General features: G+C 42.5%; 1 protein-coding gene across 4 annotated transcripts in view; it reads right to left on the bottom strand.

Annotated features, from left to right (window-relative positions):
• LOC119478069 (WD repeat-containing protein 7) overlaps positions 1–19807 on the bottom strand; it is a 96561-nt gene extending 76754 nt beyond the window's left edge. For 3 of the 4 annotated variants that reach the window (XM_037752480.1, XM_037752481.1, XM_037752485.1), the window contains exons 1-15: positions 19645–19807; positions 18118–18289; positions 17853–17959; positions 17458–17536; positions 16176–16350; positions 15870–15946; positions 15475–15594; positions 15195–15340; positions 14949–15051; positions 8789–8936; positions 7992–8107; positions 7588–7720; positions 7094–7314; positions 6065–6260; positions 4133–4347 (exon numbers count right to left, since the gene is read on the bottom strand). In XM_037752480.1, coding sequence (XP_037608408.1) covers positions 4133–4347; positions 6065–6260; positions 7094–7314; positions 7588–7720; positions 7992–8107; positions 8789–8936; positions 14949–15051; positions 15195–15340; positions 15475–15594; positions 15870–15946; positions 16176–16350; positions 17458–17536; positions 17853–17959; positions 18118–18276 — 1995 coding nt within the window. In that variant the 5' untranslated portion in view covers positions 18277–18289; positions 19645–19807. The remainder of the gene's footprint in view (positions 1–4132; positions 4348–6064; positions 6261–7093; positions 7315–7587; positions 7721–7991; positions 8108–8788; positions 8937–14948; positions 15052–15194; positions 15341–15474; positions 15595–15869; positions 15947–16175; positions 16351–17457; positions 17537–17852; positions 17960–18117; positions 18290–19644) is intronic. The other variant, XM_037752482.1, reaches the window with a different exon arrangement.

Genomic DNA, 19807 nt, shown 5'->3' with positions numbered 1-19807 from the left:
AATTCTTACTTTCCATTGAAGTAGAACTGCACAAAGCAATGCTGCCTTTCTCTCTTTTTAGTCAGTGCTACTAGAGTGCCCAGCAGGGGGCGACTCCTCTGGTTGCAAAAAGAAGTCTGATGGTATAGAAGTCTATGAGAAAATGAGCCTACTTCTCACTTGATTTATTACCTCAGTAAACATTGTAAACATGAGTTTATGGTCTCAATCGCTAGTTTCAATTCTTCTACGATACAGTATGATGATGGTCCCATTTAGAGTCAAATAGACCATAAAGCAGGGGATGCTTTAGGGCGTGGTTACCTTGTAATTGACAGGTCGCTACCACGGCGTTGCCCGGTCTCGGAGTTGTCCGTGTTTTCGTCTTACATCTCTAATCCTTTCACAGTGTTTTCAATTCATTAAAAGTTAATTATAACCTTTTTGGTCGCCTAAAAATGTCTTATTCAGCGTTTGGTTGTACTTAGCTCCACCCTCTCGGGTCACTTCTGGTCGCAAAGAATCAAGATGGCGATGGCCACCATTGATTTAGGTATTGTTGTTAATCTGTGTTCAACTTTCTGGTTTCGGAAACACTGTTTTTAACCTTTCATGCCATTAAAGCTCATTGAATTGAACTGGACATGACTGTGTGAGAGAGACACAGAGAGAGAGAACAATAATTAGCAGTGGAGACTGCTGACTGACCGAGAGACACTATACACCTGCAGTCTGTGTGTGTGTGAGTCTAGCAAATGCACGTACGGTGAAGTACACGCGTGTGTATAAATGCATGTGTATTTGATCAACGCTACCGCATTGTTGCTTTGCCTCCTTTGACTTTTTTTTAATTTTTTTATTCAAAGAGCTGTTTGATTCCAGCTCAAATCTTTTCCACAATGACTGCCAGCAGAACGCTGTGTGTGCACTACGGTAAATATAGTTAGTGAAAGCTTGCTGACATTTTACCTTTGAACTGACCTCAGTTAACACAGTGAACATAGCTGTTAGAATTCTTGGATTTTTACCAGGAATAAGCCAAGATAGTTGTGCCTCATTCCCATGTTTCAGAGTGAGTGTGTTTGCAGTGTCAGTGTGTGTTTGCAGTGTCAGTGTGTGTGTGTGTGTGTGTGTGTGTGTGTGTGTGCCTGCCTGCGTGCGATGTTTTGGTGGATGAACACTGCCATCTAAAGGCAATCAGCCACATTACACTTGGACAATAATAAACACGTACATGTGGTTGACCTGATGTTATTTCTGAGGCTGTAAACTCATGCAGATACATGAGCTACAAATGACCAGGTTTGGTTTGGATAAATCTGAATTTTCTGAGCAAATTACCTATCAAATTCTCAAACTCTTGAGGTCACCTTAGTACACTAGTCTGTCTTTGGAAATAAATGACATTTCAACTCAATTTCTTATTTACACACACAGTGTCCTATAGCTCCTGGGCAGCAGGTCTAAAGGTCATTGTCCTGCAGGGCCCTTCTGGCAAACACCACTGGGGTCCAACGAACACAGTCACACACACTCACACACACTCACACACACACACACACACACACACACACACATCCACAGTTCCCAGTGTGTCACACACACACACTGTATAGAGACATCAGATGCACAAATGAAGAAAATTCTTTCTAACTTTTTTAATGAATTTTACATTATTTTGCTGTGTTGCTTTTACTTCCCTCCTCCTCCTGGATACATTTCCTGTAAGTTGATACAATTTAGATTGACTGTTTTTTTTCTTTTTAGTCATTACTCTTCATGTAAAGCTAATTAAGCAGTATTGTGTGTATGAACAACATCCCTACACATCATATTTTGCCACTACAACAACGCCGCGAGGTTCAGTATCTTGCCCAAGGACACTTGTGACCGGAGGAGCCAGGGATCGAACCGCCGACGACCTGCTCTAGCCCCTTTTTTTAATTAATCTATGGTGTCTTTGATAATTAAAATGGAAAAAAACAATTCACAAGCTCTGAGAGCACCATCTGAGAGAATGTCTTGTTTTGTTCGAGCAACAGTCCAAAACACAAAGATATTCAGTTAATATACAAGAGAAAACTAGCAAATCCTCATATTTAAGACAATGAGAACAGAAAATGTTTGACATTTTTAGTTGATTAAATTGTGGCCGATTCCTTTTTCTGTCGATCGACTAATTATTTCAGTTTTTCCCTTCGTGTGACAACACCATTCACAGATCAGCAGGTTCAGCAAACCTGCCAGAGGACAAACTCAAAGTCACACATCGACTTCCTCGCACACAAACTGAAAATGTGAACAACAACAACAACAGCTGTAAACACACACGAACAGAGGCCGGGAGCTGGCTGGGTGTAATGTCTGGGTTGATAGTCTGACATTTCATGGCCATTATCTGTCATTACACACAGTAGGGGAGTACACACACTCTCACACACTCACCGGTGACAGTGGGTGGTTCTGACCCATCATTTGAGTAGAGAAATGACACAGAGGTGGGAGGCAGACAAGAGAACAACAATGATGTGTTTCTGATAGACCGGGGGGTGGGGGGGGAGGGGGGGGGATTGCAGCTTTTGTGTGTTGGCCTTTTCAGAGAGGAGCTGTGATTATGAGCAGTTATGGCAGGAAAAACCCGGGAGACACCTCCAATAAAACCAACACAGACGGGAAAAAGAAACAAAACAAAGGTCATCTTGATGGAAGGGAAGAGGAAGAAAAAGGACGGACCCAACAGAAGAGGAGATGCCGAGCTAAATGGATTCCAAGTCAAACTATAAAAGTCAAACTGTACGAGCAGCTGAACTAAACGCTGTTCAGACACTAAATAATTCAGAGCGTTTGTTTTCTGAGCTGGGAGGCCCAGGTGGGCGGAGTTAACTCCGTCAGGGCAGATCAGATCATCCGAGTCTGACAAGTGAAGCTCTGATTCCTCTGAGGGGTCGACACAGACAAGCTGCTCCACATAGAAACTCTCGTTTGAATGCTGATTAAATATGGCTTACTGCCGTGATGACGGGGAGTCTGACTACTTGGGATTTGTTTGACTGCTTTCAAATGTGGTGCACTTTATGGATGAAATGTGGCATAAAATGGTATGAATTAAACCCTAAAACTGTAAACACAAACCTGTTTTCAGGCGCAATTACATACCAAGTCAATGCACAGAAGCAAATAGACATAAATTTGCGCCAGGCGACAGGAATGGTGCGGGACTTGAAATATTTCGACTCGAGCGAGCGATTATATTCTGCTACAGTGACTCGCACATCTTAACATTTGGGCGGATTTCTCCTTTAAACCCCTAAAGCTGCTCTCTGGAAAGCTCAGAGAAAGAAACACTGCACTTCTTTCTCTTTTTTTTTTACCATTTTGACATTTAAGATAGTTCATCCTTCCCTGGGAGACACCAATGGTGTCTCACACACACACACACACACACACACACACACACACACACACCGTGGCTGTAGTGTTGACCTTTGGTTCGTCTACAGCAGTTTTAATTGGTCTGTGACTTTAGCCAGCTATCTGACCGAGCTGACCAGCCACTGCGTGTGCGTGTGTGTGTGCACGCGCTTGTGTGTATTAAAGCTATTGTCTGTTTTTGATGAATGACAAAGAAAGAGAAAAGACCCGAGGAGAAAGAGACACAGAAATCAGTTCTGAATCAATTCAACCTCAACATTAGAAGTCAGTAGAGTGACGACATCTGACAAAACTGAACTATTCTTCAGCCTGCAGCCGGAGTGAACGCTTACGTCATTTCATTTGTCTGTTTTGTTTTCTCCGAGTTTGATTTCCCATGAAAAAGGTGTAACTTAAGTCAGACTTTAACAGCACAAATTATGGCTAAGAAAGAATAAAACTGTTGCATACGACTAAGATTTACAATATTTGAAAATATACAATACAGTCAGGACAGGCCAACCCCGTCACCACACTGAACTGGTTGGAAAACTATGATGAAACTTTTGAGAAGCTGGAACGAGAGAATGTTTGGTGTGTCTGCTCAGTAAATGACAAATAAGTTGACAACTAATTGGCTCCCCCGTCCAGCACTAGTGCACATGGCTGACAGCTGAAGTCATTTACCAAACAAAGCCTCCCTTCTGCTATAGTGCAACTGTTTTTAGTCGTTTGTCAGTACCTTGTCGGCGTTGTCTGCAGCCAGCAGGTTGGTGGCGAGCGTCTGCAGCTTGTGCTGGGCCATGTTCTTCAGCGCCGCCAGGCTGCGGCGAGTCATCGCCTGCTTCAGGTTCACGGCTGAGTGGCTCAGAGCGTCCACGGTGGCCGGAGCCAGCTCGTCGCAGGCGTTCAGGATCTCTACCGCCGTTATGCCCATCACACAGCGGTCCAAGGCTCCTGAAAACACAAACGGGTAAACAAACATGTCTCAAACCCTTGATACGGCGTAGTGTACGGAGTAGTGTACATACTGTACGTCCTGTACAGAGCCCTGATCTCAGCCCCAACTAACACATTTGGGATGAACCGGAACACTGACTGGGAGTCAGATCTTACCACCAAACATCAGAGTTGGACCACACTGATGCTCTTGTGGCTGAATGGGAGAGGATCACTGCTGTGGAGGCTGTTACAGCAGCAGATTAATGCCCATGTTCAGCTATCACATTATGTTCAATCACCTGTTCGGGTGTCTACATACCTTTGGCCATGTAGTGTATCAGAGAATAGTTTTATCTCAGCCTCCTTCTGTCTCTCTCTTTTCATTCCTATCACCTATCTCCTGCTCTCTGTTCCTATCAATCTTTCTCTACTTGTCCTTGCACCCTCCTTCTATTTATATCAATCTTCCACTCGCTCGCACCATCTCCCGCTCCTTGTGTCTCGACGCCCAGTATCATCTATTGTCTCTTGAATATGATTCAGGTCACAGATAGCCGTCTCCATCTCTGACTGCAACTATTCTCTACCTTTACAGACAGAGAGCGAGGCTTAGAGAGACATCATTAGCTGACAGAGCTGACATCAGTATTGGCTCTGGTATTGAGTGAGAGAAGAAGTGGTGCCATTATACCTGTGTGCGTGTGTGTGTGTGTGTGTGTGTGTGTGTGCGCGCTTGTGATGAAGGGCCTGTGAGCCATTGCCCTATTACATGTCCAACGCCTGAGTACACACACACCTTCCTTAATTTCACACTTAGCTACCCTGCAATCTCCCAGCACTACAGCTCATTCAAGTCACATGTGCACACACGCACACACACGCACACACACACGCACACACACACACGCAGGCAGGCACGCACGCATGCACGCACCTGGTCTTTTCCGATGGCTAGTCATCACTCAAGCTAGTGCTACCTCTATGCTGTGCCACATAAACGTTTACTACAGACTGTGTTGTCATGGTAACGGCTAAACAGAGACGCAGAAGAGAGAGATGAGATTTAAAGGAATAGTTCAATATATTCACTTTTTTTCTGAGAGTTATAAGAAACGATCAATATCAATCCCATGTCTGCGTGTCGAGTACGGAGCTGGATTCAGGACGTGGTTAGCCTAGCTTAGCATAAAGACTGGAAGCGGGGGGAAACAGCTAGCCTGGCTCTGTCATAGTTCAACAATACACCGACAAAACACCTCTAATGCATACTAATTAACTAACTAATTAAATAATTGATTCATACATAAAAATACATCATCTAACAAAATTGCATGACCGTTTCCTAACACTAACAAAGTGGTTGTGTTGCCTAAACCTAACTTCCTGTGAAAACCAAAGTTTTTTTTTGAAAGGACACTATGCATATAACAAGCTTATTGACACGCCGTTCCTGGTCCATCCAAAAGTAACACAAGAGGGGTATGCCCTGCATCGGTCTCCAATGCAGAGAGGGACTAAACAAGCGGCCGTATTTTACATGCAGCCTGTAGTGCAGACAAATATGAGAATTTGTGGGAATTGGTTGTTTTAGAATTATACAGAAGTTCACTGCCAGCCCATTAATTTATTAATTAATAAATCCCATTTATTAATTGGAAAAACTTAGTGATAGCATCTTGACTTTTGTCACAAGTTTTAACTCCAAAGAGGAACTGCGGAAGAGGTCACTCACCTGTATCCATCTGCCAGACGTAGACGGAGCCGTCGGAGCATCCCACCACCAGGTAGTCGTCTGCCGGGCGCCACTTGATGACCTGGATGGGGAAGAGGTGTCGCGACGCCAGCATGATGCACTTCCTCTCCCTGAGGCTGAGCAGGCCGACGGAGTGGTCGCTGGCCACCGAGCAGACGCAGTGCTGCACCCGAGTCTGCAGAGCAAACACAGCAGGCAACAGGGATCATCCACAGAACTGGACATGTACAGTAAGTCCTGACTGTGTTACCTTCTGGGGTATCACCGAGTTAAATAGTCCACTATTAAATCCAATGGTCGGTGCTGTGTGTAGCTAACGAAAACACTACGATACTTATTTTCAGGTTGTTATACACTAATGAAAACACGGTTATTAATATTATGAATTCATATCACAAAGATGAACTCACTGCTGAGACTACAACTCGCTGCAGATGCTCAGTAGACAGGCAGCTGCGTTGGGGACGACTTCTCAGAGAAAGAGCCATATTATTACTTTTGTAATATAGGTTTCAATAGACACAAAACATGAAATGTCTTAATTAATGTGTGTGTGTGTGTGTGTGTGTGTGTGTGTGTGTGTGCGATAGGTCATTCTAGTCCAGCTCCACTAATACAACAGCATCTGACATCTCATTTCCATGGCAACAACACAATTCAAACTATTTGATCTTAATGTCAGTTAAACAACATAACATTTTCATTTGGTTTAATGTGTGTGTGTGTGTGTGTGTGTGTGTGTGTGTGTTTGTTTGACCACAACAATATAAGGTCATTAAAGTTCTCTCTAACAACAATGACATCACCCCGCGTAACATTTATCTAATGTCAGCAACATAACACGATACTTCCTTTCAGTACGTTCATCACACTCAGACACAACACACAACGAATGAAGCAAAAAAAGCAAACAACTCAAGATTGAAAAAAGAGTCTAATGACAAGAGAAAGAAAAGGCCACGGAAGAAACAAACACATAAAGCTACATGTTTTAGATTTCGGTCTTACGCTGCAGTTTTCAGGCGGGACAATGAGCTGGGTGATCTCTCCTCCATGGACGCAGAAAATGTGCTTCATCTCTCCGGTGAAAATGTCCCAGACGATGACGGAGAAGTCCACTCCACCGGACACCATCCAGCGCTGGTCGTAGCGTGGGGAGATCTGATACGGGTACAGGACGCACGTCACCTTGTTCCGGTGACCTCGCAGGGTACGATGCGGCGGCCAGCCTGCGGGACGGACGGACACAAAGCGTAAGATACTGAGGATGGATGATGGGACTAATACATGTGGTTGTTTATGATACCTCAGACACAAAATGGACCAGAACTAAAACCAGAGTTGATGAACTGAACTAGCTCTTGACTGTGCTCATTCCAACCGGTGAAGTTTAGGCAGCAGCCCTAGATTTGTTTATTTATTAATTGTTGTAGAAATTAGACTGTCTGTTTACTGTTTTTTCAGCCTCCCTGTGCCCCTCCAACCCTCCCTCCATCCCTCACCTCTCCTGAGCATGTGCTCCCCCTGCAGCAGCTGGACGATGGCGGTCTGAGTGGCAGGAACCAGGATGATGCTACCGTCTTCTCTCCCACACACCAGGCGACCCTGAGAGGGGATGTACACGCTGGCCGTCACCTGAGGGATCAGAACAACACACACAGACAGTCAGATACCTGACAACCAAACTGTAATGGCAGTTATCCAATCATCTAAACATTGGTAGGCTGCAGTGAGAGGCCAAATATATTGCCATGTGACCTAACACATTTTTTTTTTCAAGGGCCCTGTGACCTCTGATCTAATAAACTTTCACGATTAAATATCTTAATCGATTGAGAGCCCTAATAAATACATAATATTTTGAAAGTGCATTCTTCAAACATTGTTACATTGTCTGGCTTCAAACCTTGATGGGTCCCTCTTTTCCAGGTAGAGCGCTGAGCTGGTCGATGATCCCTGCAGACACGGGGGTCAACTTATCAAACGCCTCCTGGAGACTGATGGTGGACGACACCTGCAGCTCTGCACGGAGACGGAGAGAGACAATATTTTTACGATAATTAATTCATATTCTTCAAATCATGAGCCCTGTAAGAAACAAAAATATCAATAATGTAAATTATTGACTTTATTAGTCAACAGCACCATGACGCATTTTGGCCACTAGATGTCACTCAGCCTCTGTGTTTCACCACCACTTCTGAGGGAATTTACTTCTCTATCTATAAACACTCAACACACTAACAAATGTTTAGTCATAAGTCAGTGTTGAAAAGATTTGGGGACCAATCAGATCAATCACAACAGTGGGCCAGCTGACCAATCAGAGCAGACTGGGCTTTTCGAGAGAAAAGAAACAGAGCATTTTAAAAAAGAGGGTGAAAAGAAGTGCTGCAGCACATCCGGTATGAGAAAAGTAAAGCGTTTTTGAACATTAAAGCATGTAAACATGTTCTGGGATAAACCCACAATACAAGTATGAACCTGAAAATAAGCATAATAGGTCCTCTTTAATGATTACTAAGAGGGATTAATGGTGGCAAGAAGTTTGTTCTTATCCGTGTTCTTTTGGTTGTTTTCCTCTTTTGAACTTTTCTGTAACTTCACTGTACGAACACCAGTGGACTCTGTGTTTTTGTTTTGACCAACAGAGTAGCAACCCTTCTCTAGGGAAGTGATTGTGTCATGTCCATCACGCCATACCTGCAGCGGTCGACAGCGGCTGGAGAGGCGAGGTGTCTGGGATGCTCCACAGGGACAGTCTGCCCGCCGAGTCTCCCTGGATCAGCAGCTTGTGGAAGGGCTCCCGTCGGCCGAAGAAGAACCGAGTCACAGGAGGACAGATCAGGAGCTGGAGGCCGGTGGAGGACAAAAGACATGTCAACATCTGAAAGCCTGACGCCCCAAATCTCTTAACAATTGGAGTATTTTTCCCTTAAAGACTTTTTAGTTTAGTGTTTCATGCCGTATTGGTTCTTCGTCTGAGAATGTGAAGCTGAAATGTTTGGTTTTGCTCGTAGGTGCCTTCATACAAACAGCAACAACACACAGCAAACTGCAGGAAAACAGAACCACACACCTCGGATTCAGGCTGAGGACACGGATAGTAAATACCGGCTGATTCTAACATGCTGTTTGGGGTTTCATTCAGGTAGGGGCTGAGAGGATCAGAGGTACGTGAAGAGTAAAAGCAAACCACATGTAGCCACTGTAGAAGTCCAACGATCGCACCCTAACTGTTGATTCAAGCATTAGAACAAATGCTAATGCAGCACAGAGGAGGGACTGGTGGGGTTAAAACTACACCTACTGCTAGTTTTTTGTACTGCTGTCTACCCTACAACTGCTTAGTTCACTCACCTATGAGAAAGTTCATACACAGCATCGGTCCTGCTGGAGTTTTTTTATGGCGTTATGCAGTGAATAAAGGGACAACGGTTGTTGATTTCTGCAGTGGAAAAGCGACCGATACTGGCCGCTTGGCTGAAACATCCTCAACACTACAGGGATAATTCAGATGTTTTGAAGCTGGGTTGTATGAGGTACTTATCTATAGTCAGTGTATTACCTACAGTAGATGGAGTTTGGAGAAACAGACAGGAGTACCAGCACAGCAGCAAAGCAACGTACTGCTGCACAGCTGCTGTCCGTGGTGCTGATCTAAGGCTGGGTTACAGTATGGGAGTTGCATGGTGAGCTTCTCCATGGTGGCATAGCAATTGTCTGGAACGGTTGTGTGTGTACGTGCATGTTTTTTTTGCCCCAGGGCCAATCACAATTATGTTACGCTTCTGGTGCCAACCGCCATCTACTGTTGGTAATGCACTGACTATGGATAAGTACCTCATTCAACTCCACTTCAAAACACCCAAACTATCCATTTAATGCCAATGAATCAACTTCAGGGTGGATAACAAACAGGATTTGGACCTCAGCAGGGGCCGTCTGTTAGTTTGCAGTATCATGCTGTGGCAGGGATTGTAATCTGTAGTGGACACCCTGACTGTTATTCTGACAGCTCCCTGGCTTCATACCTGTCCAGGTTATGACTCGTGGGTACTGTTGCTATAGTCGAGGACAAATACCCTGATTGAGGATAAAAAGTGTCTTTAACTGAATTCTCATTATGAATGAGGTCATTTCCAGGAGCTGCTGCCAGGTGAAGGGTAGTGATAATGATGGACAGGATGAAAGCTCGTGAACCTGTGGGCGTGTAAGGAGGATGGGCTGCCATCACCATGGTAACTACAAAATTTAAAAGAGGTACAGAGGCAGGGAATGGCGGAGGTGTCCCGGAGTAACACAACCGGTTAGTTCAGCTCATCTGAACGCTCTAGACAATCACAGAGAGTATGCAAAGTGCCACCAAATGTTGTTTTTTAAACACACGATAAGTCTCACACACACACACACACACAAACTAAACCACATCTTGATATAAGATGTGATTAGATAAATCCAACAACAGTGACGACAAGAGTTATGTTTAGAGCAGACAGCACTAGAGAGACAGAGAGAGACAGAATATCAACTCATGGTGACTTGCAAGATTGTTGTTTGTGTTTTGTGCTGCAGATGGGTGGAGTTTCTACCCATTCATCTGGACTATATTTGTGCAAAACTTAAATTGGGTGTAAAAATACAAGGATGCATTACAACATGGTTGCAAATTGAGGATTATGTACATTACTACAACATTTCCATTCACTACCTAACCTACTCCTCTACTTTTACTTTATCTTATTCATTCCACAGTTGGTGACTGTTCTTTACCTGAATCTTGTCACGGCGCCTACATTTCTACATTTGTGTCCCTTGTATGTCTAGTATTCATCATTAGTGTTTATCCTTTGTGACAAACATGATGGTTAATGTCATGGTATTCCCATCACTTCCCTTTGGTGTTTGGCTCGTCGTGAACTCAGGGATTCAGCGGGTCATTATTTTGTTTGTTAAAAAGCAGCTTGGGGACTTTGCATGCATCTTCATCAGTATGAAGACAGATGAGGAGGGTGATGGTGCTTTTGGAGGAGGAGGATTGTTTTAGTGGGAAGAGAGCATGAAATCAGGTGAACCAGAATGAGTTCAGTCTCTTAGTCAGGCAGGAAGGACACCCGGGAGAGGAGCAAACAAAACAGGCCGGTCACTTTCAATGTCATCGACTCAGCGGCTTACACTTCCATCCCAACACTTTGAAAATTAGTCTGAAGGCTACATTGGGAAACATCTGTACACATGTCACACCTGTAATTACTTCTATTGGATAAAGGATCTACTTTTACTTTTATAGCAGCTATTACCATATTTAATTTTCCTGCTAATTATGGTGTTCCATCAGGGTCCATAATAGGCCCACTGTTGTTTTCAATATTCATGCTATACATATTAAATCAGGTCATACAGAACCAATAGTTTCTCTTTATATCAGGGATTCCCACAGCATTTAATAGAGGAAATCTGAAATAAAGAGCACCTCTGCTAACGTCAGAAAAAATTTGTTTATTAAAGCTAGGGTCGGTAATGTTCAGAAACTAGCAAGAATACGCTAGAACCGAAAAAACCCAGCCCGGTATTACCAGCTCTTCTCCAATGAAAGTAACTGCAGCATTAGCTGCCAACTAGCTCCAAAAGTCCCTAAATCTAAATCAACCTAAGTCAAAAGTCGGCAACACTGACACCACTCCCCCCAAATTATCATTATGAACAATGAACAACGCTATTGTTAGTGCTGCAGGGTGAATGTGAGCCACTGAGTGGATGTCGGTGTTTCCGCTGCTGTTCTCACAGTTTGCTCCTCTCATCTCAGCTCATTACTTTCTGGCTGAGCTGCAAAGTCACAAAATCAAAGCAATCCGTCTTGAAACAAAAACTATTTTTGGACAAATCAAATTGTCAGCCTCTTCATCTCCAAGGTAGTAAAACCTCACACTGATCTCAACTCTTACACCCGACTATCTTAAAAGGACCATACCACAGATTTTACGTTTAACTAACGTTGACATTGGTTTAAGTTCATTTCTGTGAAAATCAGAGCTTGAAACTTGCTGCAGACAGTTAATCCATCACAGTCAACATTTAGTGCAAAAATGATTAAAAGGGATTAGATGATTAATAGATCACTTGACTGGCAGAACATGCATCACCAACAATTCTGATAATCAATTAATCACAAAGTATTTTTGAAAAGCTAAAACATCAAATATTCTCTGGTTCCAGCTTCTCCTATGTGAGGACATGCTGCTTTATATCATTGTAAACTGACTATCTTTGGGTTTCAGACTGTTGTTCGAACAAAACGAGATAGTTGAAGATGTGACCTTGAGCTTTAGGAAGGTGCACACCTGTCTGACATTTAATAAACTGAACAATTAGCCAATTAATCCTAAAAATATAATAAAATAGTTAATGAAAATAACCGTTTCAACGTATTCTCATACACCGTTTCGTATGATATTTTACTAAAAGTTATTCCTCATTTGTCGTGCATTTTCCTACGAATGTCCAGCGTCAATTTACGCTCTAGTATTTTCAAAATAAACTTCCGTCTTCACAGGAAACAACTTTGTTAGATTTAGGCAAGAAAACCACTTAGCTAGGTCTAGGAAAAGGTCGTAATCAAGTTACGCCCCACTGGAAGTTGTTACATGACACCGAAAGTGGCGTAACATAAGTGGCGTAACATAAGTGGCGTAACATACGTGACAAAACCTACTTAGTAAGGTTAAGGAAAAGATTATCGTTTGGGTTAAATAACAACGGAAGTGGTGTATCTTAAGTACAGAAGTTACATGACAAAAACTACTTAGCTAGGTTTAGGAAAAGATCGTGGTCAAATTCTGAAAACAACAAAAGGTGAATGCTCGGACTTCTGAGCTTCAGTTTACAAATATCCCACCAGTATAGAACACATTCAAATACTGTATATTCAGCAGTTGAACAATTTGTCAATTGGCTAAAACATGCTCTATCGACTGGTATGGTCCTTTAAAAATAGTATAATGTTTTACTTTCGTTTCATGGTGCAGAAAATCTAACTTGAACCATTTTGCATACCGAAACATTTGGCTTGATGCAAAACGGCATGAATTTGGAATGAATTACTTTGATTTTAAAAGCTTGTATTTCAACTAAAGGCTAGTAAAATGGTTGTAGTGTAAGCGCTGTAATTCTGTCCATTTCAGCTTTTGCAGCTCAGCCAAGAAGGTGAACTTTCTTCTTCCTGCCTTTGGTATTCAGAGTGCATTCTCTGGGGCTTACTGGTGCCTCTAGAGGCCGGTGGTGGTATAGCAGCTCTGGTGTGTAGAGCTCCAAGTCGCACCCGCTGGCAGGGAGGCACACCACCTCCACAACCACTTCCTCCTCCTCACCTCCTTCTCCTTCCTTCTGAGAGGAGTCAGGAGGTCAAAGGAGGGAGGGAGTCATGGCAGCATCAGAGGACAAAAATAAAATAAAAAGGAACAACAAAAATAACAAAAAGGCACAGACAACAAATAAATACCTACAAGACAATAAATTATAAATACACATAACAACATACTGAAGGTCCAAAATGAAATCATAACTACACAGAACATACAAAACACCAGGGGTCAGGCTCACGCACATGGATTAAGCCTGGTCATTTACCATCTGATTTCACACTTCATAAAAGTACATAAATGATTCCATTGTTATTATCGGTGCCTGAATTTGTCCAAAAAACTTGCCAGTACCCTAATTCATCAGTTGCATAACATGATCATTGCATGTATCTTGGATATAGTTATATCTATTAATTTCATTATGTACATTAGACCTACATACGATATACATTTCCACAGTTGTAACATTTTGGGAGATAACCTTGTGCCAGTAAAAGCTGATTTTTGTTGACTCATTTTGTCAAACGGGACAAAATGTGTCCAGCTCTGGTGAGGCCCGGCAACATCTCCAATCCGTCATGTTAGTCTATGAAGTTCCTCTGTGAGGATTCTCTTTCCTTCACACCTTTTAAAAAATGACTAGGTCTAATCCATGGGCCTGACGTGAGCCCTGATGATCCTAAATCAAATCATCAAATCAAACAATCAATCAATACAAACAAAACACAGTCAGACTGCCAACCCAACACCACAAGACAACTACACACAGCTACCTGTAACGGATGTAGCCAGTGTACAAAGGATCATTTTAGGTGTTAATTGGATTATTTAAGCCACGTTTGAACAACAGGAAAAGGAAGTTTAGTTCAGTGCAAGACTTTTTTGCAGTTTCATTCTATGAACCAACTAATGACAGTCTAACTGGCATTATAGCAGTCTACTTTTTTTGTATGTATGTAAAATAAGATCCAAAGTGCTAGTTGCACACAAAAAGTTCCAGCAGTGTGACAGGTTTTGTTTTTGCTAAACCAAGCTAGTCAGGTTGGTATTCGACGTATCCGTGGTTTGCAGAAACATACAATACCAACATGTTTTTCCTGCCGAATGCATTGGGTTAGCCCAGCTCATATAGCTAAGATCATTGCTATGAAAAACACAAAAGAGAAGCCAGATCTGGAAAACCCTCCACATCCAGTAAATCCCCTGTCTAGTATCGTTATACGGATCTCTGGAAACAGGTACCTCAACAGCTAAATCATTAGCATCTGTCTATTACTGAAGGGACAATCGGGTTAAAACAGACTGAGGTGAAGTCCAAAGTAAGTACACCAAAGCATCCTTAATAAGAAATATCTGCTGGTGTGCAGCAGGAGTGTGCAGTACAACACTTTTCTGAGCTGGTCTATGCGTTCCAGGTCTGTGCAACAATCCGTTTTAAATATTATTCAATATACAACATTTACAAAAGCTTAGTTTACAGAGTGAAGGAGAGGAGGGCTGACCTGTTTGTCCGAGCGGTCGGCAATGCTGTAGACCAGCGGAGGGATCGAGCCTTCTTTGGTTTTCCCGACATCACTGCGGAAATGTTCACTAGCGGGCAGACAGCTGAGGAATACACACACACACAATAAGTTTAAGTTTACAGCATTTGTGTAGCACATACACGGTCAGAAAAACCCATGCATGCCTTTAATGCTGTTAAAGCACCCATGATGATGTGAGAGCCGGAGGAGAAGCAGCAGGTTTACCTGGCGGGCAGCTTGTAGATGTAACTGCAGCCGTCTTCGGTCCAGATGATGACTTTGTCGGTGGCAATGAACTCTCCTCCGGTCCAGGCCTGGTCGCTGTCACTGGACACTGAGCAGAGCAACGAGTAGTCGCCTGCATCAAATACCTGACACACGCGGGAAAGAGACACACGCACTTTTATTAATGTAGTACAACTCAGACTAGGGCCAAAACAACAGGTGTGCACAATACTCTAGTCCAGTACTTGTAGATTTACTGAGTGGTAATGCAGGTTCTTACCCTCCAGTACTTGGAGCAGACAACCAGCAGGCTGCTCTGAGTGAAGGTACAGAAGGAAATACTCTGACAGCCCTGACAGTAGATGGGTTTGGACTCTTCTTCAAACACAGGGTCCAGGTCCTGAACACACACACACACACACACACACCAAAAACAACAAATTAGATCCTGAGCTGATACACCAATCAATATTTGAGGTTGAAAAAATAGCTAATGGTATATCAGCTGATATTTGTTTCGATCATCATTTTCATTTATAATATTAATATATAATGACCATAATAGTCATTGCAATACTGTAAAGGCCGGTGTGCACTTCGACTTGTGTTTACACATTTCTTTCCGGCAGTACACACAGGTCTGACACAAGACTGATCATCTGTATGGCGGTGTACCTGCATCCTGCTGACCTCAGCTGTGATGATCCAGACCTTCAAAATCCCCGTCACTGACACTGCCACCACTGTGTCCTCTACATAGAGACAAAGAGACAAAGTACCACCAAGTCAAAATTAGTGCCTGAGCTGCTCACTTAAAATGTCTCTGTGGATGGTTTTGAAATGCAGAGGCAGGAGGTGAAAAATCAGACATATGAGCTCCGTATTGGATTAAAATCACTGAGCAGCACATTTAATATTAAAATCAACCCTGGAGAAACAAATCCCATCCGTTTAATCTCCAATGTCTTTTCCAACTCTCACCTTGTGTTCGGTGGGATCGGATGATGCTCATGGAGCTGATCCAGTCGGGAGAGATCTTGGACACCAGCGAGTACAGCACCTCAAGGCTGGTGGCGTCCACCACAAGGATTTCTGGGTAGTGGCCGTTACAAAGCAGACGCCCTTCCCTCTCAGTGCCGACGGTGAACTGATAGAACTGGAGAAGCACAGAGGAGGGAGGAGAAACATGGAGCAGAGAAATCAAAAGGTGAAGAGAGACCTGAACATGAAACCCCTCCCTCTCCTGGTATGCTTTGAATATGAAACATTGGTAGGATGTGTGGATTTTCATTGACAGTAGATTCATAGCGATTGAAAACAGCAAAAGTAGAAGAGATTGTAAATAAGAAGTGAAGGAAAAGAACATTTGTGTTAAAAAGAGAAACTGAGAGGAGCAGAGTGGTGGGTATGACATGACTCTGTTGTACTGGTGGAATTAGTGCTGTGGAAATTTACATTAAGATGAATTTACCATGTGAGCTTCAGCATTAATTGCTGTAATTGCAAAACCATTTGCGACTGGCCTTTATATCTGGTTGTGCTTATGTGAGACTAATGTTCCGTTCACATCAAGAGCGACGCAAATTTTCGCTTCGCTTTACTTGCACAAGTTGGACCGCCAGTATTATTTGTGTTCATTCGCGTTACTAACGCACCAGAGAGGAGAAGGAGCTTGACTCCATAGATCCCAACGACTTTTATTTCCACCATCAACCATGGGAGAAATAACCACTGTTGCTGCGTTGTACATGTTGTGGAAGTCCGAGATATGGCGGAAAAACAAACGCCGTCATGTCTGGGTTCAGGACATCACCCTGTGGCACTGAATTTCACCATTGCACTGACTGTATTTAGCAAGCCACACGTCGCTCCTGCGGTATGAACCCAAAATAAACAGATTGTGCTGTGGTTTAATTGCAATAAAAGGATCAAAACGATGCAGAAATAACTACATGATGATGCCGATTGGTAAAAGTCTGAGATTATGCTTTGTCATGTCTGTCAGCAAGACAACAAGCAAACAACTTTTTAAATGCTTGTTTTCTGAATGGTGTTCGGATCGATCAGTGCCAGCCTGCAACACTAAAGATAAAGTCATATAGACATAAATACGGCAGCAACGCTGTTGTTTATACCATAGACAGTCTGTGGTTTATAAACATACATTTATACACAGAGTTTGCTTGGTGTGAATGCGCCATAAGGCAGGATTTGAATACAAGCTTTGATTTGAGAAAATAGGGCGTGCGAGTGTGTGTCTTACCTGTATGCCAGTGTGAGCACAGGCCAGTTTGGTGAACTCAATACAGCGTCCATCGTTCACATCCCATAAACACATCTCTCTGAAAACATGAACAGGCTGAAGTTAGACATAAATGAGTAGGAAATGATCTGCAGTTAAACTTGCATCCTGGGGGTTCATATCTAGAACGTGTGTATCATCTCCTCTGTCATGCTCTACAGGAAGGCCAGAACCGTCTCACTCGTTTACATTTTAGCATTCACGCCAATGCTTTCGCAGGTGATTTGACTTGTCTCACAAACTTGTTGTCCATTGCCAATCTTCTTGTAAGGTATTAATAATTCAACAACAGCTCCCCGCCAGCATGTTCCTGAAACTAATAAGAGATGGCTTCCACAGCGTAAAAATGTACTCACCCGCTCTCTGATGCGCTGACAATGTACTGTTTGTCACTGCACGCACTGGCTTTAGACAGACAGGTAATGGAGGCTGTGTGACCAAACAACATTGCCCTGGGACAAATCTGAGCAGAAAACAAAAGAACCGGGGGGTTATAATAAGACGATGAGGAGCAGAGTAAAGAAGCTGTAGGTTAAAAACACACACACACACACACAACCACATCATCATCACCACCACCATCATCATCACCATCATCACCACTTTCACCCTCATCAGTACCTCCAGCTCAGGTGTCATGTCCCAGAGGCAGATCTGTCCGTCATGGCAGCCGGTGATGATGGTGCTGAAGTCGTCCATCACCAGCAGGCTGCTGATGCAGTGGGTGGGAGCCGTGCGGCCCCAGAGCACTATGGGTAGAACCAAGTTGTTCCCCGACATTATGCTGATGTGTCTGTAAAGAGAGGGGACAGTTAAAAAGAGAGGCACAGAGGGACAAAATCAGACAGACGAAAATGAAAATGATGAGGCATTGATCTGTAGACTAGCAGTACATTGATTTTTGGTACCTATTTTTACATGTAGCCTACATTACATATTAGTTCTATGTAATTTATGTTTATTTGTATCTATCTTTGTTGTCCTGTTTTTAGCTCTATGTCTCACTATTTCTATTGGAACTGTGTGTACCTAGTCTATGGTGTGTACCACCAAAATTGCAATATGCCTTGTTATGTATACACAAATACTTGGCCAATAAAGCTGATTCTGATTTATATATTTTTTCCACCAAGACTAGTAGCCATATGGCTGCAAAATATGCTAACATGTATCATGTTGGCACATCATTATGTGTACTACAGAACATACAGACGGACGATATGCAGACATTAACATTACTCCCAATATACACAACCATTAGAACCTGTCATTAGGATCAGTAACGTTACACTAATGAATTAGTCATGTCATAGATACAGTCCAACATGAATACACCATCGATGAGTCACGAGTCTCTGTCCTGTCATGAAGACAGACACAGAAACAGCAGTGACCCTTTGATAAAAAATCAACAACACACAGTAGTACACACTTCTACATCAAAACATCAACAGTTTATGCACTATATTTACATAATCAACCTTGGTGTTACATTCAGGTTTGCAGGCTGTGCAGCAGGAGTAAAAGGGGAGATTACATTTAATTCAGATTCATAACAGCCACTGACACTAACTCTGCAGACATGTTGACAAAAAGCTGACTGTCACTGATGATCAGCTGTTAGAGGACATACAACTATATATTTTATCTTTGTATTAATTCCCTTGTTTATTTACTCCTCTTTTTAATTTTCCCTTTTATTTATTTATTTTTATTTATTAATTAATTTTTGCATTTAATTTATATTTATTTTTACATTAATAAATAAATAAATGCATACATACATTTATAATTTAAGGGGAAATTAAACAAAAGAGTTAATATATATAAATAAAGAAGCAAAATTAATACAGAAATATAAAATTGTCACATTTTATCAATTAATTAATACTACATTTATTTTTAATATTATTTGTGCAGGCTGTGCAGCAGGAGTAAAGGGAGATTGCATTTAATTCAGATGCAGAACAGTCACTGACACTAACTCTGCAGACATGTTGACTGAAAGCTGACTGTCACTGATGATCAGCTGTTAGAGGACATAACTGAGCTAACGGCTAAACCTGTATACCTGCAATGTCGCGACTTCCGGGTTAGCAACACGGCTAACGGAACCAAAACACAACGTTTAAAACAGTATTTACGTACCACAACAAGTCCTACTGGGACATTTCCTTAAAATAGAAGATGTATCGACGATTTATTTCCCTCCGTGGTGAATAAAAAACAGAAAGAATCCCCCTTTTCGTCTTATTTTTAGACGCTTGTGCCACCGACTAACCGATCTGTCCAGTGAGCTGATCACCTGACA

The sequence above is a fragment of the Sebastes umbrosus genome, chromosome 19 (assembly GCF_015220745.1).
Source record: "Sebastes umbrosus isolate fSebUmb1 chromosome 19, fSebUmb1.pri, whole genome shotgun sequence".
NCBI classification, from domain to species: Eukaryota; Metazoa; Chordata; class Actinopteri; order Perciformes; family Sebastidae; genus Sebastes; species Sebastes umbrosus.
The sequence above is the reverse complement of the archived record's forward strand: the minus strand, read 5'-3'. Positions and strand labels throughout refer to the sequence as shown.